This window comes from Larus michahellis, chromosome 1, assembly GCF_964199755.1.
Source record: "Larus michahellis chromosome 1, bLarMic1.1, whole genome shotgun sequence".
Lineage (NCBI taxonomy): Eukaryota > Metazoa > Chordata > Aves > Charadriiformes > Laridae > Larus > Larus michahellis.
In genome coordinates, this window is record NC_133896.1 from 198,943,473 (window position 1) to 198,970,783 (window position 27,311).

Here is a 27,311-nt window from a genome sequence, read left to right on the forward strand (position 1 = left end):
GGGGATACAGTTCCAGGTCACCTTACTTTTGAAAGCATACATATGTCTTTTAGAAGTGCTGAGCTCCCACAGCTTCCCTTACCTAATTTGAAAATTGAGTATCTTTGTTGCTTGGTGCCTCGCAGACAACAGCACTCTACCCCTGAGGACTGTTTTTCGAAGATCGTGTTACTGAAAAATACCTTTGTGTTCAATGACTTATTCAAAATCTGATGGAGGCTTTTTACCTGGTCACAGCAAAAGCATTGAACTAAGAACTGTCTTGCAGCAGGTGAAGGGCAAACACTGTACTGTACTCTAATACTGTTGCTCTTTGCCTGTGCTGTGCACCCTGCCCCTTGAAAATCCTTGATGATTTTCCTTGCCCTTCTTACTTTTCCTCTGATTTCCCAGTCCCTTCTTCTCCGTACAGTTGTAAATGGTTTCTTAATGTATTTTTGCAAGCTGCTGTACCCGTTGCATGGCATTTTCCCCATTGTAGATTTGCGGAGCTGACAGCCTGTCTTGTAGCAGCCCAGGCAACTGATTTGGCTGCCCCGTTGGCTGCCTAATGAAGTAGCAGCTGAATTGTTTCCAAAGCTGTAAGGTCCTGCCACCAATACGCTGCTGTGGCTGAAGCCAAGGATCTCACCCCATTTCTCACTTCGCAGTGTTTCACAAATGCCCTTGTTGCAAACCCATCCCCACAGGAGCAATTTTAAGGTGTCTTTCAAAATGGCCCTTTCCTTTAGTCAGGCTTATGGCTGAGAGTCAAGGGCAAAACCTTCTGTAAAAGAGAGCTGAGACTGAAAGAGTATTTTTTTTTTTTTATAGATCCACATGGTTGTGCATCAGGACCCGGTTGAATGAAGTGCTGTCCACACATGCAACAAAAAAAATTACCATTCTTTGTTCACCTCTTCCTTCCCTATGTGTCAGCAGACAAACTAGAGAAGAGACAGGGATGGAGGAGGATGGGGCACCAGGGACATCACTTGGGGATGAGATCAGCAGCTGCCAGGGTGTGATACCTGCTGAGCTGTTGCCTCAGCCACCTTCATGCCAAAACGCAAGAGCTAAACTGCCACAGATAACACGACAGACTGGTTATGACTGTCTGTCTGTCCCTCTGCCGCTTCCTCCTCCAGTCATAGAATCATAGGGTTGGAAGGGACCTCTGGAGATCATCTAGTCCAACCCCCCTGCCAGAGCAGGGTCACACAGAGCAGGTTCCACAGGAACACGTCCAGGTGGGTTTTGAATGTCTCCAGAGTTGGAGACTCCACCACCTCTCTGGGCAGCCTGTGCCAGTGCTCTGCCACCCTCAGGGTAAAGAAGTTCCTCCTCATGTTTAAGTGGAACTTCCTATGCTCAAGTTTGTGCCCATTGCCTCTTGTCCTGTCCCTGGGCACCACTGAAAAGATCCTGGCCCCATCCTCCTGACACCCACCCTTTAAGTATTTATAAGTGTTGATAAGGTCTCCCCTCAGTCATCTTTTTTCCAGACTGAAGAGACCCAAATCCCTCAGCCTTTCCTCATAAGAGAGGGGTTCCAGTCCCCTAATCATCTCGGAAGCCCTTTGCTGCACCCTCTCCAGCAGTCCCCTGTCCTTCTTGAGCCGGGGAGCCCAGAACTGGACACAGTACTCCAGGTGTGGCCTCACCAAGGCAGAGTAGAGGGGGAGGATGACCTCCCTCCACCTGCTGGCCACACTCTTCTTGATGCAGCCCAGGATGCCCTTGGCCTTCTTGGCCACAAGGGCATGTTGCTGGCTCATGGTCACCCTGTTGTCCACCAGGACTCCCAGGTCTCTTTCAGCTGAGCTGCTCTCCAGCAGGTCAGCACCCAACCTGTACTGGTGCATGGGGTTATTCCTCCCCAGGTGCAGCACCCTACACTTGCTGTTGTTGAATTTCATAAGGTTCCTCTTTGCCCAACTCTCCAGCCTGTCCAGGTCTCTATGGCAGCGCAGCCATCCTGTGTGTCAGCCACCCCTCCCAGCTTTGTGTCATCGGCAAACTTGCTGAGGGTGCACTCTATCCCCTCATCCAGGTCATTGATGAATGTATTGAAGAGGACTGGACCCAGTACTGACCCCTGGGGAACACCACTTGTCACTGACCTCCAACTAGACTCTGTGCCCCTAATCACTGCCCTCTGAGCTCTGTTTTTCAACCAGTTATCTATCCACCTTACTGTCCATTCATCTAGCTCACTTTTCCTAAGCTTCCCTATGAGGATGCTGTGGGAGACGGTGTCGAACGCCTTGCTTAAGTCAAAGTAGACCACATCTACTGCCCTCCCCTCATCTATCCATCCAGTCATGCCATCATAGAAGGCTATCAGATTAGTCAGACATGATTTCCCCTTGGTGAATCCGTGTTGAGTACTTCTGATAGCTTTTTTTTTCCTCCACATGCCTTGAGATGATGCCCAGAACAAGCTGTTCCATCATCTTTCCAGGGATGGAGGTGAGGCTGACCGGCCTGTAGTTCCCTGGCTTCTCCTTCTTGCCTTTTTTGAAGACTGGAGTGATGTTGGCTTTCCTGCAGTCCTCAGGCACCTCGCCTGTTCTCCAGGACCTTTCAAAGATGATGGAGAGTGGCCCAGCAATGACTTCCGCCAGCTCCCTCAGCACTCTCGGGTGCATCCCATTGGGGCCCATGGACTTGTGAATATCTAATTGATCTACTTGATCCCTCACTCGATCCTCCTCAACCCAAGGGAAGTCGTCTTCTTTCCCTGTTACTTCCCCCAATGTCTGGGACTCCTGAGGGTTGGGCCAAGCAGTAAAGACCAAAGCAAAGAAGGCATTCAGTAACTCTGCCTTCTCCGCATCCTCCATCACCATGGCTCTTGTCTCATTCAACAGTGGGCCCACAACTTCTCTGGTCTTCCTTTTGCTTCCAATATACTTGTAGAAGCCCTTCCTGTTGAGCTTGACATCCCTAGCCAGGATTAGTTCCAAGGCGGCCTTGGCTTTCCTTGTTTCATCCCAGCACGCTCTGGCAGCATTCTTGTAATCCTCCCAAGGGGTCAGTCCCTTCTTCCACTTATTGTAGACTTCCTTCTTCCACTTGAGCTTTTTCAGAAGCTCCCCGCTCAACCATGCGGGTCTCCTGCATCCCTTGGCCGATTTCTTTCTCTTAGGGGTGCACCAATCCTGAGCTTGGAGGAAGTGGTCTTTGAATATCAACCAGCTTTCTTGAGCCCCTTTGCCTTCCAGAGCCCTAGCCCATGGGATCCCTCCAAGCAGTTTCTTGAAGAGGTCGAAGTTAGCCCTCATGAAATCCAAGGTTGTAATTTTACTTCTTGATGTTTTGTGCATAGTACCCATAATCCTGAACTCAATCATTTCATGATCACTACAACCTAGGGTGCCTCCAACCTTAATGTCCTCCATCAGTCCCTCTGTGTTTGTCAGTACCAGGTCCAGGAGTGCTACTCTCCTTGTTGGCTTCTGTACCACCTGTGTCCTTCTGTACCATGAAGTCCTCCCTTGATCGTGTTTTGGTGACACAAATGGTAGGGTTTATGGAAGAGCACTGTTCAGTTTAAAACACTGACGTTACAACCAAGCTGTAGGTGATAGTAGCTGACCATATTTACTCGTGTTATGGCAGCATTATTCCTCATGTTTCCCCCTGAAACAAAAGGGTGTAGACATTATGTGTGCCTATTCTGACGTTATAGTGATCTGGTGTGCAGCCATGGCTATCTGTGTGGCTTTTGAATGAACAGTACCCTGCACCAAACCAATATGCTCTTTGTTTCATTTCCCTTTTCCCAGGTATCAGCCAGAGCAGCCTAATTTGGCATACCAGATGGCTAGGACAACAGAGGAGACAGATAACAACGAGTCTGTGAGCACCAGTGAGTCACAAGCTGGATTTTTGCCAGAGGAAGAGGAGAAATGTTCCCTCAAAGCCATACTGTGTCCCCCAAATTCGGACCCTTCCAAATTCTCTGGCTCAGTGGTGAACGTCTCAACCTTCATCATTGGTAAGCACTGGGCAGTGAGCCAGCTGGTAGGTCCTTGTACTCAACCTGGTGGGAAAGCTCACCTCCTGGCTGTAATTTTGGTGAGCTCTTGTAATGGCCAAAATAACTGAAGATCTACAGATTAAATTCATGACTTGAAGAGAAATCCACGTATGAGAGGAGGGGGGTGTATAGGGGGAAGGGCATATCTCTTACAGTTAGCTTTTTCGTGTGTTGCTGTTCTGTTTGCTGAGCTTTCAGATTCTGCTTTGCCTGCTTGTGGTTTTAGGGTGGTTTTTTTTCCTGTTCCTAAAAAAAGAATCAGTAAGCTTTTGGTGTCTGTTCACAGGTTTCCTTATTGTGGGTAGCTGTATCCTCACTGCCCTTGAGCCGAGCATTCTGATAAAGGCTGTATGGATTATTGCTGCCATCCTTGTTCTTCTTGTCAGCTTCATTATATGGAAACAGCCTGAAAGCAAAACTAAGCTCTCCTTTAAGGTGAGTGTACTGGGAGGTGTAGCTAGAAAAGAGCTGCTTGGGACGTGACTGGAGGAGGAAGTGCATGTTGGCCTGTATCAGAAGGGGGGACGTGGCCAAATGGACAGGCAGAGAATATAGGCATGATGTGTACTTTTCCGTGCAGGGCTGCCAATAGAGCTGATAGTTTGAGCCCTCCAGCTAGCGTGGCTGTAACCTCTCGTAGGCTGCACTCATAGTATAAAGGGATGTCGTGCCAGAGCTCAGCTCAGCCTTTGTGGTTTCCTCTTTGGGTCTAACCTCAAACATCAGTGTTGGTGCTTTGCTGCAAAGTGCAGCATGGCAGAAGCGTTGTGCCAAGCCTGTTGCCCAGCAGTGCCATGTGGGCAAAAGCAGATTTGGCACAGAAAGAGGGGCTGAAGGTGTTAGCTGAGAGGCTGGAGAAGGGAATCAGGAGGGGAAGCCACGCCTTTTCCCATCAGAGAGGACAGTAGAGGACTTGGAAGGAAATGTAAATGGTGCTGGAATCCAGGAGAAGCTGGGAGGGCAGAACCTGGTGCAGAGATGTGGGCAGAAGGGAAGGGCGGGACAGTGCTTTTGAAAGCAGATGGTTATAGGATGTGGAAGAGACAGATACCAGAGGAAAAGGGGATGGTTTTGAAAAGGCCGTGTCAGATTGTGGATACAGAAGGAGATAGAACCCATGAAGCAAGTTTTGTGTGTGAGGGTCAAAGGGTTACTCACTAAAAGGCTCTACGAAAGTGCACTTTCATGTCTCACTTAGTCCCCATGGAGACTAAGGGATGATCATTCTCTTTTTAACAACCTTAAGTATGAAGGACTCTGTTGTTTTCCTGCCCTGTCCCAGCACACCATCCTTTCTACGTAAAACAAACACCGGGATGGGGGGTTTTTTCCCCAGTATAATCCTGCAAGTCATGTTTTATCATACTGTTTTGAGGTTATTTCCCCCATTTATTAGTTTTGGATTCTAATCCCATCCTCCAAACTGCTCTAATTTTGACTGCTCTTCAATTACAGTTTTTCAGTAAATTCTCTAATTTTAGTAATTTAATCCAATCAGAGTTGCCCAATGTAATGTTTGCAGCTCATCATGGGGTTATTGTCTCAGAAGTGGACACAGAATGTCCAGGAGCAAAAAACTTCAGAATTGTCGTCTAGACTGTATTTTCTGAACTTGCTTCTGAGATCTCTTTGCCTTACACTCAGGATATTTTACCTCCTTTTTTTTTACCTCAGCCACTACACTGTCTGAGAAAAAAAAATTAGATCTGTCACTGCTAAATCTGCAATGGCTGTTTCTTATCTCCTCTTTGTCCTTTAGACATTTACAACGTGACTGTCTAGTGATTTTTCTCCAAAGTCTCTGGGAATCCAAGGCTGAGTGGTTTGTTCCCCAGTTGTTTTTCTGTATTTCTTTTTAATAGGTAATTTGTCTCCCTTCTCCAGTCTTTAGAGACCTTACTGACCTACCAAGAGCTCTGAGATGCCTATTAATAGTTCAGAGATCACTTCTGCAATCTCTGGGTACATAACTCACCCCTCTAGGGAAATCTCATTTGTCCCTACTGACTTGAGAAAGCCTAATTTAGAAAAATATTCTTCTTCCGTTTTCTAATTTGTGTGTCCATCTCGGTTCCCTAATGATGTGAACAGCTGCTCACCATAAATATTTTTTTGGTGAAGCTTAAATCAAGAAAGGCCTACAACATGTCATCCCGCTTCTTCTTGTAAATCTCCTTTTTCCTTAGGATTGACGTTTGCTTTCCTCTTAGTTCCACCGTATTCACAAACCTACTGTTAAAAGTTATCCTTTCTGATTTTGTCTTTACATGCCTGTGCTATTTCTTTACATTCTGATTTTTGCATTTTGGCTTTACTGTCTCATTCTTCTTTGTATCTCAGATCATTGAGGCATTCTTGGTACAGCTGCACTCCTCTCTTACAATATCTCCTGGGTTTTTTTTTGCTCTGGGATAACTTGCTCTATATTGCTTAATTACCGTGGTACCTGCTGGATGAAGTTCCTCAGGTCCCTCCTCTGACATTCCCCTTACTTTCTTCTCCTGGTCTTCAGTAGGTGCCTATCATGATGCAGTCCTCGGTCCTCTTCTCTCCTTTCCCCCACAAGTGTTTAGTACTGCTGCTAAAATTTGCCTCTTGCCTCCTTCCAGACCACAAAACAAGGACAACCATTCTTAACGCAGGTGAACATCCCTCTCCCACGGTAGATTGATGTCCTCCGTTTTGGTCTAACCTTGCCTTTTCTCAGATCTGGCAGCTGAAGAGTTGGTAACAGCCATCATGTCCTGTTTACAAGGGATGCGATGTTTTTGCCTGCCTGTTGATATGCCCTGTGGATGTAACGTATCCCTCTTTCTTTTTCAGGTACCTCTTTTGCCTCTTCTTCCTGTTGTGAGTATTTTTGTGAATGTTTACCTCATGATGCAGCTAGACGTAGGCACATGGATACGGTTTGCAGTCTGGATGGTCATAGGTGAGTTTGAGAGAGTAAAAGAATTGCCTATGCTCAAAGTTACTAGATTGTGTTAACCTTAAATTTATTGTAGCCTTCCAGGGAGGGGTTCTTGCATCATCATCATCCTTGGGCAACCTCGGTGACTTAACTGAAGCCATTTTGGCAGTGTGTCTCAAGCCTTTTTTTAAATTCAAGGGTCGTGAAGCCTTTGTAAGGACAAAACAACAGCACATGAACCATCTTATGGGTCCTGTTGACAACAAGAAACCATGCAATGTTTCTGGTTGGCTGGCCTTGAACTGCAGTCCAGGTGGTGGGGCTTGTGCTTCTGGAGCTGAAGGAGCCGAGCTGCATGCCAAGGAGCTCCCAATAGCCACGTGGAGAAGGCTGAATTGCCTGAAATGCCCAGGGAATTTGTTACGATGAAAACAAGTAAGATTAGCGCTAGTTGTGGATGTATTTTACTGAGACGGAAGCTGTAGGTACACAAATAGAGAAAGCTCTTAGCAGAATGATCCGCAATGAACTCACTAAAAGCATGAGAAGTTTATTCTATAATCAGCCCCCCATTTGGGGCCTGGATAGATTGTCTTTTAAAGGCTGATGCCTGTGGTAGTGGCTTTTTTCTAAGGAAGGTGGTGGCTGTCTGCTAGAAGCTAGCTCTCAGGATGGCTGGGCTTATGCCCGGTGTGACCTGTGTCAGGCGGTGTGAGTAGGGGTTTCTCTTTCCTTCCAGAGCTAACGGTGCCCTCTCCCCTTGGCTTCCTCAGGCTTTATCATCTACTTTACCTATGGAATATGGCACAGCGTGGAAGCCACCTATGCGGCCTCAGCAGATGCGGAGAGAAACGCGGACGCTGGTTCGGACAGCTGTAAATGACTGCACGTTTGGCTTACGGGCAACTGGGGAATGGCTGCAGTGAAGGAGGCGTTGCAGTGGGGATCCTGAACCAGGCTACATCTGGTTAATCAGTAATGCAGGAATAAGGAAGCATAATGTGGGACTCCCCAGCCCTGTTGCTGCAGCTTGCAGTTTGCTTAGTAGCACAGTTAAAAGGGATCACAAGGAAAAAAAGCCACACCTCTGGCATACTCCCAGCAACACTGTCAGCTAATCTGGGGCTATGCCCTTCCCTTCCTCCCTCTTTTTTTTTTTCCCCTCCAGTGTGTAGAAAGAAAACTGCTTCTGTGTGCCAGTTAACCTTAAATGCTGCTATGAAACTAGGCCTCACAAAGGTCTTTCTTTCACTAGCCCCGGGAATTACCTCCCCACAGAGACTCTACCTGATTATACATGGAGCAGATTTTGCAGTGCTACTGTCAGGCTTAGACCAGATCCGTCCTTCACCCGATGTGAGCTGTACCCCACATATACGCACAAAACAAGGCTCTTGCCAAACACCATCTTTCACCTGGTTAAGAAAGCACCTGCAAGGCTTGCATTCTTTAAAGTGTCAGGTCTCATAGTTTTTGTTGTATTTAACTTTTTTTTAACTATGTACTCATATGCTTTAAAGCGCACCGCTGCTGTGAAATGTTGGGAGGGTTTGTAGTTGCTGCACATCGGGTGAATGGTCATTTGCCAGCGCGCAGGTAACGCCAGCAGATGTTTCTGCTGACTATAGGCTCAGCAGAGGGACTGCCAGGTTTAGCCATAAAACTCTTTGTTGCAAGTACTTGAATGGCTTGGGAATGGGTTCTCCAAAGAGCCGTCCTACCTCGTTGCTTCTTAAATCACCAGTGGTGTGGCTGCAGTGGTGGGGTGGCTAGCAGAAGTGAGCCCAGCTCTGACAACAAGCAGGGCCCTGTTTTCCCCTCCCCGCATCAGTTTTGTGTGCTGGACGTGTGGCATTAGCAAAAGATTTGTCTGTGAGACTTTGCTTTGGTGTTGGCAGGTGGAGTGTGTTTCTGCCCTGGGAAGGGGAAGCACAGGAGGATCCTCAGGGGCTTGAACTTCATCCGTGAGCAGTGCCTGGTGTCTGCCTCCTGCCCAGGGGAGGGTTGTGGGGGTGTGTATGGGCTTCTTGGTCTCAGTGGTCCCAGTAGAGCATGCAGCCCAGAAAACACTGCTAAGCTCTAGGGCCTGGCTTGCCGAGAGGAGTTTTCCCTTTGGGGCTGGAGATCATCTCCAGTGCCTGGCCGTCGTGAAAGGTGGGAGATTGAGTTGCGACCAGCGTCTGCGGTTGGTTGGCAATTGCAGGTAGAGCCTTGTTTTTGCTGTAAGATTAATTAATTTTATTGTTATTTTTTAATTCTCTGTACTAGCTTTCCCCAGCCAAAAAAGGCTTGTTAAAACATCAGGAAGGTGGACCATGCCCATGTATGCCACTGATTTAAATTCACACTTAAGCTTGTATTGAAAAACAAATCATTGAATCATGGAATGGTTGGGTTGGAAGGGACCTTTGAAGATCATCTAGTCCAGCCTCCCTGCCATGGGCAGGGTCATCTTTCACTAGATCATGTTGCTCAAAGCCCTGTCCAACCTGACCTCAAACACTTCCAGGGATGGGGCATCCCAAATAGATACTGCAGAAGTCCCCTCTCCTGACCTGAGTGGATGCTGTCCTAAGTTTCCTCCGTGCTACTGCCTCTGAACACCGGACAATCTTTAATCTATTTGTCAGTGTGGCTCTCACTGACAAAGGGATGGGCTCTTTTCCCCATCATTCAGTTGGAGAACTGAAGAACAGACCCCTGCATGACTTGACCAGGGTCTCACCAGGCATCTGGTGCAGCAGAAAAGGGAACCAGACCATCTCCTGGATTACATGGCCAGACTGTGGATCATCTCTCACAGGTGTCCAAGAGAGACTTTATAGCCTTTCTGCCTGCTGAGGAGTTTTAATCTTGACCTTCTAGTACACCGGGAGGCTCTTCTTGCCAGGGTTGGAACTGGAGGAAGTGAAGGCAACGTGTGTGTGCGTTGCCTCCCGAGTATATTCCAGGGTGCATTTCGAGTGCAGTTCCCCCCTCAAAATGAAGTCAGGGTCTGCTCCAGTTGCTGGGTCTTGACCATCTGCCAAGCCTTTGCTCCTCGTGCATTTACAAAGTTTTACTCAGGCAGGGAGAGAGGGATGTCAAAATTAAAAGACACTGGGTTGAGGTCTATTTTGTTCAAACACAGGCAAGCTCTACACGCTCCACAGCCTCCCAAAAAGCACTGAAGAGGTGGTGGGAGGGGGAGAAAGTGTAAACTCAGAGGGAAGCAAAGTTTCCCGTTGTACCAAAAATGTAAGGATGTTTTGCCCTACCTTGGGTACCAGCCTCTGAGCGATTAAGACATTGAGCAATGACCGTTTGGAGGTGAATTCTAACTGGAAGTGTGTTTCCAAAGAAAATTATTTAAAAATATGCAGATTTCTTGCTGCATGTAACTTTTTTTAATATATTAATGTTAACTTATTTTTGTTGTCTACCTAGGGATCTATTCTGGTACTTACATTCCATACTTTATTTCAGCTTCTGTGGCATATACCAGCAGCACGTAGAAGAAGGAAAAGTCCTAATGGGGGTCATTTTTCTTCAGTTGCTTTTTTCCTGAGTAGGTTCATAGCAAAACCTTTCCGTATCACCAGATTTGACATTTAAATGTGCCATCATCTGTACCACCCCCAGAGCCACCCAAATTTGCGAGTGGAGGTGAGGATCTTTAGTGCCTCCCCATCTCCCACTCCTCCATCGTGACTTCTTCAACCCATCAGTTCCCTGGTGGTGGGAGTTGTCGTTCCTTTTGCTGTTTGTTGCTACTCGCCAGATACAAGGTGGTGGAGGGAACCTGCAGCCCTGCGCAGTGACCGGGAAGCGTAGGTGTCTCCCTGGCTCTCTGCCTACCTGATTCCCCCGTGTCTAGCTGGATCTGGGGACCTCCTGGCCTCCTCTTTGCGTGACTTGACCCAGGGAGTGGAACAGTGGGGAGGTGATGAGTTAGACACAGCTGGTTACTCCTGCCCCATCCCCTCCTGGCTGCATCCACCCCTTGCTTCTACGTTTTGTAAGCTGAAAGGCAAATTTGACTGCCTCTTTCTAGGACAAAGTCAAGGACTTTGCCAAACGAGTGCGCTTTTTTTTTTTTTCTTTTTTATCATCTCCTCTCCCTCCCTGCTGATGTCTGCATGTAACATAGATCAAGCCAGGTATCTTTGAAGACATGCAACTGCTGCTATGACCTTGCTGTTGTGGATGATATGCCTTCCTTCGTTTGAGCTTTTCTTTGTAAATAGTTCAATCATTATTTTGTTGTAAGAATATTTTGTACAGATGCAGAGCATTTTGCTGTATGAAGAGGTGGGAATGGAGAAGCGATGCCGTTGCTCGGCCTGAGAATAGATCCTTTTCTGCCAAAGCTGAGAGACGTAGTAAAAATGGCTTGCCTGATCTTTCAGGGCAGGCTCTGGCCCGAAGGACTGACCTTATTTTACCGTGTTTGGTTGCTTCCAGCCTGCTCGCATGGGAGGAATCCTCCGGCAAAGCTCTTGGGAGGGTCCTACCAACTGCTGGTGTGTGGAGGTGTGCAGTGCCGAGGCTGGGGTGTGCAGTTATATGGCTAATCCGGACACATAGCCAGCCAGCCGTTCTCAATGGAAAACTGGTGTCTAAACAGCTCCCCCCGCCCCCCCCATAAAGAAAAAGAATTGTTTTCTGCAAAAACGACTAGCTTTTGCTTATTTGCTTACAACTTTCATTCTTTGGTCACTGAAAATCATTACTGGCTGGGTTTCAGCTTCGTTTTGCCCTTTTCCCGTCCCTCGGGATGTAGTTTGCCGCTGGTTCGGGCAGCGAGCGCCCGTGCTGGGTGTTGGGCAGCTCTGTCGGACACACCAGCCCCAGCCGGGCATGGCGGGGGCCAGGCTGGGCTGCAGGCAAAGTGCTGATGGTTCGGAGCCGTTTGTGCTTAGTCGCTGCAAGGGGACCACGCTGGTGAAAGCATGGCTGGTGCTGACACCAGGCGTTGCTGTTTTATCGCCAGGGTTTTGGACGGGTGCAGTTTTAGCTGGCAGCGCTTGCTGTGGGCACTCTCATCCTTCGTCCGTCCCAGGTGAAACCAAGCTCCTGTTCATGGTGTACAGAGGGAGCCTCTCGCTGCCCGCTGCCTCCGATCCTACAGAGTTGGAGACCAGAAGGCAATATGATAGGATATGATGTTTATATTTTGTAAAATCTGCTTCTTTAGCAATTGCATTTTACATCCTAATGAATTCCAATGGGATTTCATAAATTCCCGTCCCCTGAAAGCCCCATACAAGCGAGCGTTGCTGTCACCTGCCCAAGGGAATAAGGGCGACAGGCAGGTCAGGTGGGCTGGGGGGACTTGCTTTGAAGGGGAGGAGGAGGAGTGCTGCTGGTTCTCATGCAGAAGGCTGCCCTGCATTCCCTCCCCTGCATGCGCGCCCCTTGGCACCCTCCCCTTTCGAAGGAAGTCTCTTCCCTCTGGCAGAAAAAGCATCTCTCTCTAAAACCTTGTGACATCCGCTGGGCCTGACTTTACCGGGAGGTTCCGTTTCTTCCTTCTCCTTACCAAAAAATTGCACTTGTTCAAGGCTACATCTGTGTACACGGGGAACCAACACACGCCACCTCCCCTTTCCACAGGGCCGTCCGCCTGATCTGTGCATCCCAAAAGGGAGATGAAGGCAAAGCTGCCTTGCTGGTGCCATCAGTTGCTCTGCCCACGGCCATTTGCCTTGTGGTTTGTCATTCATTTCCCACTCCAGCAGCGATGCCTTCCCCGTAACCCCCGCCCCGGGCTGCCTTACGCTCTGTGTTATGGTTGCAGCTGGGGTCCCGTGGGGTGTCTGGCACCCAGCTGGAAACCCAGAAGATCCAGGAACGTCTCTGCCAGCAAGAGCCAGACCTCGATTTTTCTCAGGGTATTTGCTCCTGGCTCGTGCTCCGAGACGCGAAGTTCATCTGGGACCTGGCAGGCTCCATCCAGCCAGAGGCACCTCTCCCTCTCCACACTGCACAGGGCGATGGTTTTGGCAGGGTGACTCATGTTTTTGGGACAACGGTCGGAAGCAAAGTGTTCCCTTGCAGCACATTGTGCCTTCCAGCTGCGCTGGGTGCAAGGAGCAGGAGGAGCCGCTGGCAGCCCGGACGCGATGTGCTCGCAAACCTAGCGTGAGTTTGGGTCATGTCAGTAAAGGGATTTTTACTGACCGAAGCCATGGAAGAGTCTGTATATTTTTATTTTTTAACTATTAAGCAAAATGTAAATACCTTTCTGTTGTCTTGTTTGATGGTCTATTTTCCTAATGATTTCTCAGAATTTCTTACAGGCGTGATAAATAGTTTTAATGCTTGTTCTGCAAACAAATCTATTTTTTATCTTTTTAATCTTTGTTTTGGTTTGATTTTTTTGTTTTGTTTTGTTTTTTTTTACGGTGTCCATGTAGCGATTAAAGCCTTAAGTTTTAAAATGTGAACCTTGCCCCCAGAGCACAGCGCGGGTGCGCAGCTACTTTTTATCCTGGCGACACTGTAAATACTTCTCCCCCGGAACGACGCTTTTGGAAGTTGGAAATTCACTTGTAATTATGTGGTACAGCATTAAAACATTTTTTCTTGATACCCAAATAAATGGCGCCTATTGTTTACCCTCATTTGTAAGCCTGCCTCTGTTTTCCAGCTTGTTCCCGTGTCTGATGGCTCTCCCAGTCTCTGCAGGAGAACGCTTGCTTTGGGAGCTGCTCGTGTTAACTCTGCCCCATCTTTGGGGTTTGATGAGACCGGTGGGAGAATACGTCATGTGGGGAATTTGCCGTGGGCTGGGGTCTGCGCTGGGTGCTGAGCAGCCTGTGGCTGCTGACATGGAGGTGAGTCTCTCCCTCTCCTGTAGCATCAGTTCAGGTATTAGGTGGGACTTCAGGAACCTGCAAAGTTAGCCTAAAATTTACCCAGGTGTTGTAAATTTTGCTGGCATTGCAAAATTTGGTTGTCTCGGGAGATTAGGACGCTGTAATGTATGAGGAGCTGTGCTGGTGGGGTTTTCCAGGGCAGGGTCTGCAGGACAACAGTGAAGCCACCAGGCAGGAGGAGTCTGTCCCCTGCCACCGCCCGCATCACTTGCAGCCTGCGTGTGTGTCCCGCGATGCATGAGGCAGTGGCCCCAGGAACACCGCTTTCCTTCTCCTCCCAGTCGTGGTCCTTCACGGCTTCGTCTGTGCTAAGCGAGCCAGGGGCCTGGTAGGAAATCTTTCACAAGGACGTTATCGGGCCCATTCCTGAGGTGGGACGTGCCCTGTCCCCTTCTCAATCCTTGTGGCAAAGCCTGAGGAACTGGGTGTCCTCAGTGGGAGGGCAGGGCCAGGGGAAGGGCTGTTGAAATGTGGGTGACCGGCACATTGCTGAGCGTGCGTCTTTGCTGCTGTGCCTGAACCACCGGCAGAAAATGTTCCCCTTACCACGTGCCGAAGCACGACACCTTAATAAAAGCATCGCAGACCACGATCCCAGGTCTCCCAGGAGCCCCAGTTGCGTTGGAAGCACCCTTAGAAAATGAATTCATGGGATTTTTGATCTAATTTATAGCACGTAAACCAGAGTCAGGTAACCCAGCCACCCAGCCCCGCTGCCAGGAGGCTCAGTGGCTGTCTGGCTTTGGCCTCTACTGTCACAGGGTAACTCTCTAATGGGGTTTTGCTTTGTTTTCCATTTACTCCAGCTCCTGTGTGCACAGACATACAGAAAACACGGCAGGACACGCTGGTTCCTATGCGTCGGCCCCCATGTGCGCTGGCGCATGTATTTATTATCAGGAATATATTACACTTATCTGTACATCATAACCGAAATAATACAAACTCTTCCTGTAATCATTAGCCACATAGTAAACGGGACCACAGAACTCCTGCTGCATGGGAAACTGTACAGAGGCTCCTCAGCGTGTCCATGGGACACAACCACCATCAGTGCAGAGACGTAAAATACCTGATTTTTGCACTTGATAGTTTTTCCTTTCCTCCCCACCGCCCGCCCCCACCGCAAGACTTTGCCGCTGGCCGAGATAACCCCTCGGAGCTGGCAGCCACGGGAGTTGTTGTCCCAATGGGGCCAAACAGCGCTTTCCTGCAGAAAAACAGAGATTTCCTGCAGCTTTTCCAGCTCTCCGTGCCCCCCGCTCGCCGCTGGGTCTCCTCCTGTCCCACTGCTGTCACCTGCTCCCGGTGCCAATCTCTGGGCCTCCTTCAGAGCAACTATAAGCTGGTTTTATTGCCGCTGCGTTGAATAAAGATTAACCAAATCAAACGTTCTCCTTTTCAAAAGCATAAGGGCAATAAAACCCAGCTCGGCGCTGGCTATGTTCCCTCTGCTGCCAAAGGCCGCCCTACCCTGCAAAACAGGAAAGCCACCGCAGTGGCCACGGTGTTTGGGAAGTGTCCAGCCCTCCAGAGGCAAAAGCTTCCCCTTGCTCATCTTTGAGCAGGGATGGCTGGGGAGCAAGGACTAGAGAAGTGGCTCCCACACCGCTGGGAATGCCAAGCTCACCGTGCAGGGTCACAGCTCCCTGGCGAGAGCCGGCGTCACCGGCTTGGCCGCATGCTCGGGGGGGTCTTCATTCCCCTTCACACCTACTCTGGCATGCAAAGGCAAGGAGGGACAGGAGAGAGGAAGAGCAGGAAAAAAAGGAATGACCTTTTTGGGGGGAAAAAAGTCCACGTTTCTGGGCTTGCACCAGAAGGAACCACTCTTCGCGCCCACCGCAGCGATGGGTTTCTGCGTCCCCACTGGTCAGGCAAAACTTCCTGCAGCTTTGCTAGCCATCGGGTAGGCCCCAGAGGCCGTGCCAAGGAAGAACCCAGTGAGAGGCAGGATTGGGAGGCAAAAATCAGATGGGAAAGGGATTGGCAATGATACCAAACGATGGTGGAGCTGGGATCGGTCCCAGCTTTCCCACCATAAAAGCCCCACTCCCAATTCACTGCTGGAAGCATCTCTTGCATATGAATTTAAACTAACAAAGTGATAAGGAAAGCACCAGAAATTAGAGGGAAAGAATGAATAAATTAAAAAAGGACGGGCTCAGAGAGCCCATCAATATGCTCTAGTGTGTTTAGCATGGAAAAGCTCATATTAGCATCACGGTAACAACTCTGGTTGTATCGTCTCACCCATTTTTCAGAAGGGTAAAAAGGAGGCCCCTAGAAACTACCAACAAGTCCGCCTGACTAATCTGGTGGTCCTCTGTGATGGAGTGACTGTGTTGGTGGATAAGGGAAGAGCAACTGATACCATCTACATGGACTTCTGCAAGGTCTTTGATACAGTCCCACACAACATCCTCGTCGCTAAACTGGACAGATATGGGTTTGATGGATGGGCGTTGGATATGGAATTGGCTGGATGGCTGCATCCAGAGACTTGCAGTCAAGTGCTCTATGTCCAAATGGAGATTGGTAACAAGTGGTGTCCCTCAGGGGTCTGTGCTGGGACAAGTACTGTTTAATATCTCTACTAATGACATAGGCAGTGGGATCGAGTGCACCCTCAGCGAATTTGCAGATGACACCAAGCCAAGTGGTGCAGTTGATACACTAGAGGGAAGGGATGCCATCCAGAGGCACCTGGACAAGCCTGAGAAGTGCGCCCACATGAACATCATGAGGTTTAACAAAGCCAAGTGCAGAGTCCTGCATCTGGGTTGGGTAAATCCCCGGTATCGATACAGGCTGGGGGACGAAGGGAGTGAGAGCAGGTCTGCTAAGAAGGACTTGGGGACACTGGTGGATGAATAATCAGACATGAGCCAGAAATGTGTGCTCGCAGCCCAGAAGGTCAACTGTGTTCTGGGCTGCATCAAAAGAAGCGTGGCCAGCAGGTCGAGGGAGGTGATTCTGCCCCTCTACTCGGATCTGGTGAGACCCCACCTGGAGTACTGTGTCCAGATCTGGGGCCCCCAGCACGGGAAAGACATGGACCTGTTGGAATAAGTACAGAGGAGGGTCACAAAAATGATCCGAGGGCTGGAGCACCTCTCCAATGAGGACAGACTGAGAGAGCTGGGGTTGTTCAGCCTGGAGAAGAGAAGGCTGCGGGGAGACCTTCTAGCAGCCTTCCAGTACCTAAAGGGGCCTTGTAAGAAAGATGGAGAGAGACTTTTCACCAGGGCCTGTAGTGACAGGACAAGGAGTAACGGCTTTAAACTAAAAGATGGTAGACTTAAATTGGACATAAGGAAGAAATTCTTTATTGTGGGGGCAGTGAGACACTGGAACAGGTTGCCCAGAGAATTTGTGGATGCCCCATCCCTGGAAGTGTTCAAGGCCAGGCTGGATGGGGCTTTGAGAAACATAATCTATTGAAAGATGTCCCTGCCCATGGCAGGGGGGTTGGACTAGGTGATCTTTAAGGTCCCTTCCAACCCAAACCATTCTATGATCCTGTGATCTCATTGTTTCAGAATTGTTTGGGCAGACTGCAACATGACAATGCAGTAGGTATTGCAGATATCTGTGCATTTAGCAAGTATGAAAGTGATTAAGGTTGTACTTGGCAAGGAGGGGCTTTGTGTGCCTGTGTGTGTTGGGTGCCTGTCCTACTTTCAGGTTGTACTCGCTGGACACTAAAATCTAGTAATGCACTTCAACAGTAGTAGTTGGTGTGGCAGGATCTATTCTAACAAGATGCTCAGTTTATCACAGTATCATGCAAAAGCTGCTACAAAAATAAATTTCTCTAAAAAGGAGAAAAAAATCAATTTTTTTTTTTTTTCTAGTGCCGTGGAACAGGCCACAGGCGCTTTGATGGTGACTGAAGCTGTATCTAAGCTGCGGTCTGTGAATCCTGAGTACTTCCCAGGAAAGCTGAAGCACAGCTCCCATCCGAGCAGAGCCGGGTAGGAGCGCCGCCCTCCCCGCTGTGCTCCTGCCCCCCGGGGATTCTCTGCACGTACCGTCTCTCGCTTACTTTGACCCCGGTGCTCAGAGCAGGAATGCACGCAGGCTCTTTGCCCCTAGCTGGGTAGAAAAGCATCCCACAGATCTCCCTTTTTTCAAAAAAAATTACGCTCAGGCATATTTTTTTTCTTGCTAGCAGTGCCCACGAGGGACCTGCAGCCCGTCCCACCCCATCCACTCCTCATCCTCGCCACCCCCTCGGGTGGGGGTCACGCCAAGCCTGGGTGAACCCCAAGCAGGGAAAGTTAAAGGTAGTTTAGCCGCTTTTTTCCATGAACCTTAAAAGTGCTCTGGAACTTTGGGTAAGCTTTAGCAATGTGAAATAATATATATATGGGGAAGGAAAGAAATTCTGACCTCATTTGTGCCCATGTAGTCCACTGGTGTTGCACCACTGTTTGGTGTTACAGATGGGAGGAACCCGGAGCCCTATCAGGTGCCCGGTATCTCATCCTAATACTGGAAACCTCTTGGCAAGCAAAGATCGAGGTTGAATAACTTACCTTCTCCTTCTTGCTTACGGGACTTTAAATAAATCAAAATGGACCGGAACCTACAACCAGAGATTTTAATTGTACCCAAACCAGGACAAGGTAAAACGAGGTAAGACCTAACTAGGATTTAAATTCACTAAAATTGAAACACGTTAACCAGTAACCTCTATCAAATTCGCTAAAAACCCTCACGTTTCTCATCTCTAGCCTATCTCCACTTACAATATCGATGCTAAGAGTTAAAAAGCAGTGAATGTATGCGTATCTTATCTGGTGGTCAATGCAAAGGTGATGGTTTCAAAGGCAGTACTGTCTCAAAATTTCAAAGTCGCTGGTGTTCATGTTACATAGAGTACCACTTGGTGGTCATTTGGAAGGCGCTTCTACTTCTGTGTAACTTTCTTCTAGATTGGGTATAAATATTCCTGGGAAGCTAAACAGAAATGCTTTTCATTTAGATACAAGTCTTAGGCACGAGTTAGAAAACTGCTGACTGTAATGAAAATATATCAGCACTTAGTAGTATCCAATAATATAAAAAAAGCAATTCAGAACATCTTCAACTACATATATATGTGTGTGCGTCTATATATAGGTATAAAGGTACAATACGTACATGTATATAAACACAGACACATATACAGAAATATTAACAGCTTGAACTGTATTTGTAACTAACCTGAAATACTGCAGCAAAAGTTCATTCTGATGAACCATTAACATAGTAGTTTCCAACTTTTGGCTCTAACCATAGTTAAAATGTTAATACACCAAGCTAAACATTTTGCTATCCTAACCTTCTGCTGTCCTAGCTTTTTGCTATCTCTTTTGCTACCCTAATCAACATGTCAGAACCAAGAGCTCCTATGTGGGGACTATAAGAGTACCCTGCCTAGTGCAAAGCTATGCAGCTACCGAGCATGCCTGCAGCCACGAACCCTGGGCGCCTGTTGATGGTAATACTTCGCTGGATGGTAACATGTAGCAGATTGGAAATGCAGAAAAGGCAGGGGACCTTTGGGGGTCAGGCGCCAAATCATCGCCGCAAGGTTCTGACTTTTGCTGGAGAGGAGTCCTCTGATGAGCAGCGATAAAAAGAAGTGGACGATGGTGGTGGGAGTTTCACGGGGCTCACGGCATCTCCCTCCTGCAGCTTCCAGAGAAGCTCTTCGTTAGTCCTGCTCAGCTTCTTCTTCTCCTCCACTTCTTTCTCAACGTATTCTTGAAGATTAGCGTTCTCCTCTGACAGTTGCCTGGAGAGGTAAGCAGGACAACATGTAAGGTGGTGGAATTAATGCAGCCAGTTCTGCACAAGAGGCAGGGCCAGGCAGGACCCCCAGCACCTCCCTCCAACCCATCCCATCCCATCCCATCCCATCCCATCCCATCCCATCCCATCCCATCCCGTCCCGTCCCGTCCCGTCCCATCCCGTCCCGTCCCGTCCCGTCCCGTCGTGTCACGTCTCATTCCGTCCCTAGAATCACAGAATCATAGAATAGTTTGGGCTGAAACGGACCTTTAAAGGTCATCTAGCCCAACCCCCCTGCAACGAGCAGGGACATCTTCAACTAGATCAGGTTGCTCACAGCCCCGTCCAACCTGACCTTGAATGTGTCCAGGGATGGGGCATCTACAACCTCTCCGGGCAACCTGTGCCAGTGTTTCACCACCCTCATTGTAAAAACTTTCTTCCTTATATGTAATCTGACTCTACCCTTTTTTAGTTTAAAACCATTACCCCTTGTCCTATCACAACAGGCCCTTGCTAAAAAGTTTGTCCCCATCTTTCTTATAAGCCCCCTTTAAGTACTGAAAGGCTGCAGTAAGGTCTCACCTAACCAGGTGACTGGTTTTAAAAAAGACAGGGCAGTGCAGGCAGGCTGCGGGACCTGACAGACAAGTGTTTTGGGCATGTGCTGGCAACACCACCATCCTGGAGGATGCATGCAGGAACACCTAGCTTCTGCAGCCCCATTACGCTTGGGCAGGAGCCAGGTCCTGATGTGATCAGCCTGGGGCAGCTCTGGGCACGTACCTAAACTTGATTTACGGGCAACTTCAGATTCCGTAGAAATAAACAGGGAGGCACCTAACCTCCCTCCTAGCTATTTCCAGGGTTCAGCAGCGGCTGGGTGTGGATTTTGGATGCACACATGAAATTCTGCACAACTCCTGTTCTGGGAATAGCCTGAAGCCTATAGCAGATGTCACGGACTGCTGGTCCACTCTCTTTGTGTCATCAAAAGTCTCTGAGAGGGTGGAGTTGGCATTTCTGATTTTGTTTAAAAAACATTTTAAAAGAATTTCTGCTTTTCTAGCCTTAGCTCCTACTGAAATGGAGCTCGGGTGATCAAGAATATGTCTGTTCTCCCAGTCCCTGAAAGTTTTGAACCATGAAGCAGCGGCTAGCAGAGTCAAAGGATTAAAAGACACGAGTTGGCAAAAGTTTTCAGAAAGCTGCTTGCCTGGTAGAGGAGGAAAATCCTATTTGCAGTCCCATTGGGGAACCAGCTGTGGCATGAGCTCATGGTCTAACAGGCACGAGAAAGTCCACATGGGAGCTCACCCTGAAGAAATAACTCCATAGGAAACCTCTTGCTACACATGGAATTACTTATTTCTTTTGCAGTGTCTAACAAGACAGGCCATAAAACTTATACACAAAGCCCCACTACATCCTTTTTCCAGCCAGAATTCACTAAGAAAAAAACCCAAACGCGTGCCTTCCCTGCCTTTGTGCAGCTCTTAGCGTGTGACTGACTGGTAAAGCTCATCTGGATACTGGGAGCAGGCGATTCACACCAGCACAGACCTCAGTGCACGGTGAAGGGCTCCGCTCCCTCCTCTGCTAAAGGCACTGCTTGGGCAGGGGGCAAGCACATCCCACAGCCCACCACCACTTATCAGCCTCCTTTACACTGGAGGCTTAATGCTGCTTGCTGGAGGTATGGCAGGATGCATGGCAGCAGCGTCCTCTGGAGCCCCTCACACAACGGACTTTGCGGCACTAACGCACGCTGCAATCTGCTGGCAGAGGTGGGCTGCACGTTGTACACGCAACCTGCAGGTAAGCAGGGAGACGTTTGAGCAGAAAAGTAGCCAGATGCCTGTGAACACACCTTACAGCATGTGGACATGTCCTCCAGAGAGACCTGCTTTGGCACGCGGATGGAGAAAGGAGCTTATGGCACTTATTTTAGCCTCGTGCACATTGCACTGGTAATTTACACTGTGTCACCTAAGGTGACGTGACCGGACGCAGGCAGAGCCACCTTCATGCCACATGGAGACAGTGGCAGCTCACACAGCCCAGCAGTGCCGGCATCCTTTAGCAGAGACTCTGCCTTCAGCCCAGCCAACCTGCATCTGCCTCTGCTGCGCCAGGGGCAGGGAGATGGGCAGATGCAGCGTTGCTGCTTATAAAAGGCAGAGATGCCCGTTCAGCCCCTCTTCATCATTCAGACAGAAGAAGGAAGAGAGGCAATGTAAAAGCAAATGTGTTCTCACTATTGAGTTTGTATCTTGAGATATATGCTCCAATTTTAGACCCAACCTATCCCCAGCGCTGCAGACTTACGATCAGACGCGTTCCTCTGCCAGCCTCCCTGCAGTTTGAGGAGCTGTAACAAATCACAGCCATAAAACCACAGAGGTCTGCAGGGGCACACTGACATGGTAGGGATGCAGGGGAAAGCACTTGAGTCGTGCCCTCAACTCATGTTAAAGCCTCTCCCAAAAGGCTGAGAGGTCAGTAGGTGCCCAGGTTATGCCAACAGAGACCAGACACCCTCCTGGTCATCTTCATCTCTAGGGTGCTGGAAACAACCATTCCTCAAACATCCCCCGTCCAGAGAACCAAGAAAATGCTGATTAATTTGGAGGGAGAATCTGAGATGTTGGGAAATCAGATGATTTAGTCAAGCACTTGGGGAAGTCCCAGCAGAGACTCTGTGGAGTTCCTGTGCCCAAAGCTGGTGCATGATCTACCTGCAAGGCTCTTCTCCCTTCCTTTGAACCTGCCCTTGGCTTATGATTGGAAATATCTCTGTAGTGCGCCACTCAGCCCCCTGATGCCTCCAGGACCCCCATCCTGGCTGTGCTGCAAAGGCTGGCTTTGCTCTTATCCCCATCCCTCCTGCTCCCCTCCCTCCTCTTGCTGCTGCTGGGCTGCCACGGCCGCGCGGGCTCCCAAACTGCAAATCAACAGAAATAGCTCTAATCCGCGCTGTTCCCCGGCAAGGGCAGCTCCCTGAGCTCGTTCACCCTGCACTTCCCAGGCAGTGCCAGCACAACAGAAACATGCAGCTGGGGTGGCTACCGCTGCCAGGAAAACACATGTTTTAACAACTCCAGCTTCAAAGCCCTGTCTGATGCTGTCCCCAAACTGCTACTGCTGAAAATGACTGTCCTCTAAGTTGACTTTTCAGGCCGACCTCAAATTCAGAATTTCTCCTGGTAGATGTTCTTCGAAACCAGTACCTACACAGTTACAGGCACGAAGCAAAGCGCTGCAGCCGGCTGCTGGCAGGGTGCGGAGGGTGCTATTCGCCCAGCCGAGGGCAGGGAGCGCAGGGAGACACCAAGCACCGAACCACGCACCCTGGCTGCCGTCACAGGCCTGGAGAGAGACTGCCACTTCCAGACCACAATTCGTCCAGTCCAAAAGCGGGTGTCCCAAACTGGTCTGGTGAACCAGACCTTAAAAATTCCTGCTTTTCCTCCCCGGGCACAGAAAGGCTGTATGTAGATACCCTCCTCAGACAGCGACACGTGTGTTACAGCTATTTACAATCAGGCGTGATGAAACATAATCCTCAGCCCAACCTGAATGTTAGTACAAGCAATGCTGCCTTTTAAAAATATCTACACGCAAGAGACAATTTTTTTAAAAGGCTAAACTGTTAATAGAGGAGGCACCGGAAAGATAAAAACTAAATTGAAACCAGAGATGAGACACCAAAGCTTTAAAAAGTCAGCTAAAAATTAAATTGCATTTTAGGCCAATGGCATCATTTGGGGCAACAGTGACAGCTGGTGTGTTGGGACGAGTTCAGCTCCAGCTTCTCCCCCTGGTACCCTTTCTGCCTGGCTCCAGCTGCCGTCTCTTCCCTTACAGCAGACTATGAACTCTCTGGGACAGGGACTGTCCTACCCTTCTCTATTTCTACACTACCTAACACACGGAGCCGTGTCACCCTTATCAGGTTGTGACAAGGGTGCAAATAGACAGTGCAGATGAAAAAACCCACCTAAGGATAACCCTGCCTGAGTGACAGTGGCACCGTGATGATGTCTCTTCTGAAATTGCCCCATTTCCCCCCTTTGTTACCCACTGACTGAGGGGTCTCAGGGCACTGACACTGAGATCAGAAGCCACCGGCAACTTTGCTCTCAGCAGCATGTCAAAATCATGGAAATACACAGACAGATATGTGGCATTCCTTAAGTTAGAGTAAGCAAACCCCGATATAAAAAGGATTGTTTAATAAAACAAGCAGATCAGGACACCAATAGACGTTCAGGAGGAAGTAAGTTTTTCCCCTTCTGAAATAAGTGTCAGCCGCGGGCAGTCAAGATCTGCAGTCTCCTTTCAGGCTAAGACAGATTGCAAATACCAGCACAAACCTTGTTATGACAGTATTTTGCTCAATTCTGGCTCTGAGTTCTTCATTCTGCTGTTGCAGCATGGTGATTTTTTCTTCCAGTTTAAAATTTTTCTCAACCTGCAACAAAAGAAGGTTCGTTAAGTCTGAAGAAAGCCCAACACCTGATCCAAGAGGATTTGTTCTTTATCTTTATTTGTCCCTAGAGCAAATTCTAAAATTTGGGGATAGATGGATGTGGTCATCTTGAGATGCAGCTGAGACTTAGAGGCCTGACTCACACCACATCATACTGGTGAAGCAAGTGGGGTCATCAGCAGAGCATGGAGTGGAGGCAGAGCCGAACCAACCCTTACTTCTAACTGAGGAAAAGGAGGTTCTTAGTCTTGTCAGCACAAATAAAACGTCTTCCTTGATGATGCCCTGACAACTTTCATCCCTCAGGCGCCAGTGTTACCAGCTGCTGTTGTGGACAGGGAGCTGGTGGCACCTGGGAAGCATGGGGATGCCCAGCATGAAGAGGACACTGTAGTGGGAGTGGTCAGCCTATGGATGAAGGAGGAATGCCAGGTGGTATGATGTGCCTCATCCAGCTCAACTAACCTCATTGGCCATAAATGTCTGGTATCCAACCTCTAGGATTGTGATTCCATGGGTATGGGGAGGAAGGAGTTACCCACCAGGGCGGATTACGCCCAGAAGCAGCCTTAGATGGCTGCTGCATTCACATGAGGTGGGCTGCCCTTTGGAGACACTTCCCTCCACTGCTGGCAGTGTTGGCTTAAATGACAGGCTTAAACTAGTCATTTAACTTTAAGCTACAATTAAATGACATTAATCCGATCCCAAGCATAGGTAGCTTTTCCTCAGGACAGTTCAAGGACAAAGTTTGAGCATGCCAATAGCAGTGTATTAAAACATCAGTAAAATGTACCACAGCCTCAGATGCCCTCTTTTCCCCAAGTTTTGAATATGACATAATTTATCACCTTAGTTCTTGGTTTTCCAGCAGTTTGAATTTTGCTGGATTCAACACTTTTGGAAGAAAACAAGATATCACAGGGTAACCTTATTTCTGTGTGAGCTCGGTTATTAAATTTCCCAACCTTTTATAAAGAACCAAACTATTGTGCACAGGAGTTTGCAATAACTCACACTTCATGGTGGAGACATCAGTTTTGTGCAGTGGTTCCCAGTCTATGCAGGTAACTGTAAAGGATACTCCCAATTCTTAGATATTCTGGCCTCTCCCAGTATATTTTGTTAGAGCAGCACAAGGATTCTGGCCCTGTTTTGAAATGCTCTGAGAGAGGCATCACTACCACGGGTACCCTCTCTGCTTCCTCAATAGTTCTAATAAGTAGTAGCTATGCCAGCATGAAGCATGGAAGAGATCTGTGCATCTCCTTCCCCCTCCACTGCAACCCTCACCCTATACCACTCCTCTCCTGCCACCTTCATTTCTAGCCTCCCTTAGGGAGGACAAGGAGCCAAGCCTGACCCTGTATTTGAAATGCCCTCCTGCTCCCTTGTGAGGCACCCCATCTTTCAGAGCATTTGGAGATGCCCTGAAGATGTTCTTGCACCTATAAAGGTAACTCTTTAAAGAGAAAGCAGTTGTGCCTTTGGACAACAGTAGGGCCAGTGTTTTACTGTGATAAAAGGCAGGAGCAGGACTGTGTGCTCACATGGGGTTAATTAGCAAAAGCAGCAAAATGACCAGGAACTATGTAGGTTGTTGTTTGGGATTTTTTGTTTTTTCAGTATAACACTACAGCGCATGTTTTCAGATGCTGGCTTTGCTCCAGGAGCAGCCTGTTGGAAGGAGCACAGTTAACAAGCCTCAGTTGTAGAGGCACTTCTCTCTACTTCCACTTACTCAAGCATCTGTTCAGCAAAATCACCATCAGAGTTCTCAAATTTCCCCGTAAATGGAAACAAATCTTGCTGAATGCTGTGCTGAACCAGCTGTTCTGGCTCCCCAGCTGAGGTGGTGCCTCATCCTGTCACCACGCCACACGTTTACTGTCACTGTAGGATATGCCTTACAAAATCAATCCCCTTTCCAACAAAAAAATGTAATTGATGGTGAACTGGGGAGTTCTTCGTTAGGGACCCCGACAAGCAAAGGATGAGAAAACAGCACAGGCTGCAGAAAAGCATCGCTTTAGGGTTGGAGAGACCTTTCCCAGCATAGGGACTGCTTGCTGAATATTGCTAATTCATGCTCGCGGCTGGGAGCTCCCTAAATGCCTGCACAAGCAGCAGCAAGACACACACATCTCAATCTTCCTCCACTTGTCCTTTCCAGCCCTGAACCTGACTCCTGGTGGGGCACATGGTGCAGGCTGGTGTACAAAATAAAGCCCTGGCCTTCCACAAAGTTCCCCTTCCTCCGTTCTTCCTACACCACTTGCCTCACTGGCTAACGTAACAGGCTGAGCCGGTATTGCATGAAAAAGCAATATAGATCAACGGATGTGTAGGAGAAATCAAGGGATGGGATAAGATCCCAATTTCTGAGTGAAAACCTGACACATGGTACAGTAGAATCAGCTACGCAGGCTGACAGTGGAACAGCACAATACATAGCCATTTATGAACCTCTTTGTGTCTTTCCCCAACACCATGTGTTTTCTCACCCTTTTTAAGTTCATCTGCTGTAACCAAACTTTTACTTTATCATCTCTGTGACGTCTCCTCTGGAGGAAAAATGACAACTCACTTGCTTTTCTAGCTCCATAATCATCTTCTCCTGTTGGTGAATCTGATGGTTCTTCATTTCCAGAACATGTTTTAAGCTCTTCAGATCTTCTTCTAAGTGCAGATACGGAGCTCGTACAATCTAGGAAATATACCAGTGATTTGGATACATATCAGTCATAAATGCATCTTCCACCATAAGATAAAGTTTCCTCAATGCAGACAGTGGTTTGAGAGTCTCAGTGATGTGAAAACCACCTGGACTTGGGCCTCCACAGCCCATCTGAACCCTGATATTCTCCTTGAGACCATCCCTTTGGCTGGATAGCTAGTGGTACCTTTCTTTTGACCAGCCTCATGGCTAGAAGAATGGGCTGCCAGGTTGTTCAGCAACCTCATGCCTACTCATAGCTTGGGAATTGCATGAGGTGTTTTATGATTGTGCAGGTATTTTGGCTTAGGAAAAGTACAAACCCGAAACTGAGGAAACTGGAAAAGGGGGCTGGAAGGGAAAACTACAGTGTTCTGCCTTGCCTGCATCACTGCATCACGGTGCCCGTTAACAAAGATCAGATCCAGTGGGAAAAAATTCCTCCTCTGCTTGAGAACTTCAGATGTAGGGGACACCAGGGTTCGATTCATGGGCAAAAGATGTGCTCTGAATTACACTGATGAAA

At 48.5% G+C, this 27,311-nt stretch overlaps 2 protein-coding genes across 14 annotated transcripts in view; one reads left to right on the forward strand and one right to left on the reverse strand.

The window, feature by feature from the left end:
- The window catches only part of SLC7A1 (solute carrier family 7 member 1), a 49,731-nt gene extending 40,434 nt beyond the window's left edge, over window positions 1-9,297 (forward strand). For 5 of the 7 annotated variants that reach the window (XM_074568454.1, XM_074568434.1, XM_074568464.1 and 2 more), the window contains 4 exons: window positions 3,771-3,982; window positions 4,311-4,459; window positions 6,848-6,956; window positions 7,709-9,297. In XM_074568454.1, the coding sequence (XP_074424555.1) occupies window positions 3,771-3,982; window positions 4,311-4,459; window positions 6,848-6,956; window positions 7,709-7,818 (580 nt within the window). In that variant the 3' untranslated portion in view covers window positions 7,819-9,297. Of the gene's footprint in view, window positions 1-813; window positions 1,223-3,770; window positions 3,983-4,310; window positions 4,460-6,847; window positions 6,957-7,708 lie in introns of those variants that run through there. The other 2 variants (XM_074568489.1, XM_074568483.1) reach the window with 1 other exon arrangement.
- An 8,351-nt stretch (window positions 9,298-17,648) lies between these two features.
- Window positions 17,649-27,311, reverse strand: part of MTUS2 (microtubule associated scaffold protein 2) — a 322,218-nt gene continuing 312,555 nt past the window's right edge. For 6 of the 7 annotated variants that reach the window (XM_074568409.1, XM_074568387.1, XM_074568420.1 and 3 more), the window contains 3 exons: window positions 26,657-26,776; window positions 23,954-24,051; window positions 17,649-19,580 (listed from right to left, as the gene is read on the reverse strand). In XM_074568409.1, coding sequence (XP_074424510.1) covers window positions 19,364-19,580; window positions 23,954-24,051; window positions 26,657-26,776 — 435 coding nt within the window. In that variant the 3' untranslated portion in view covers window positions 17,649-19,363. The remainder of the gene's footprint in view (window positions 19,581-23,953; window positions 24,052-26,656; window positions 26,777-27,311) is intronic. The other variant, XR_012584761.1, reaches the window with a different exon arrangement.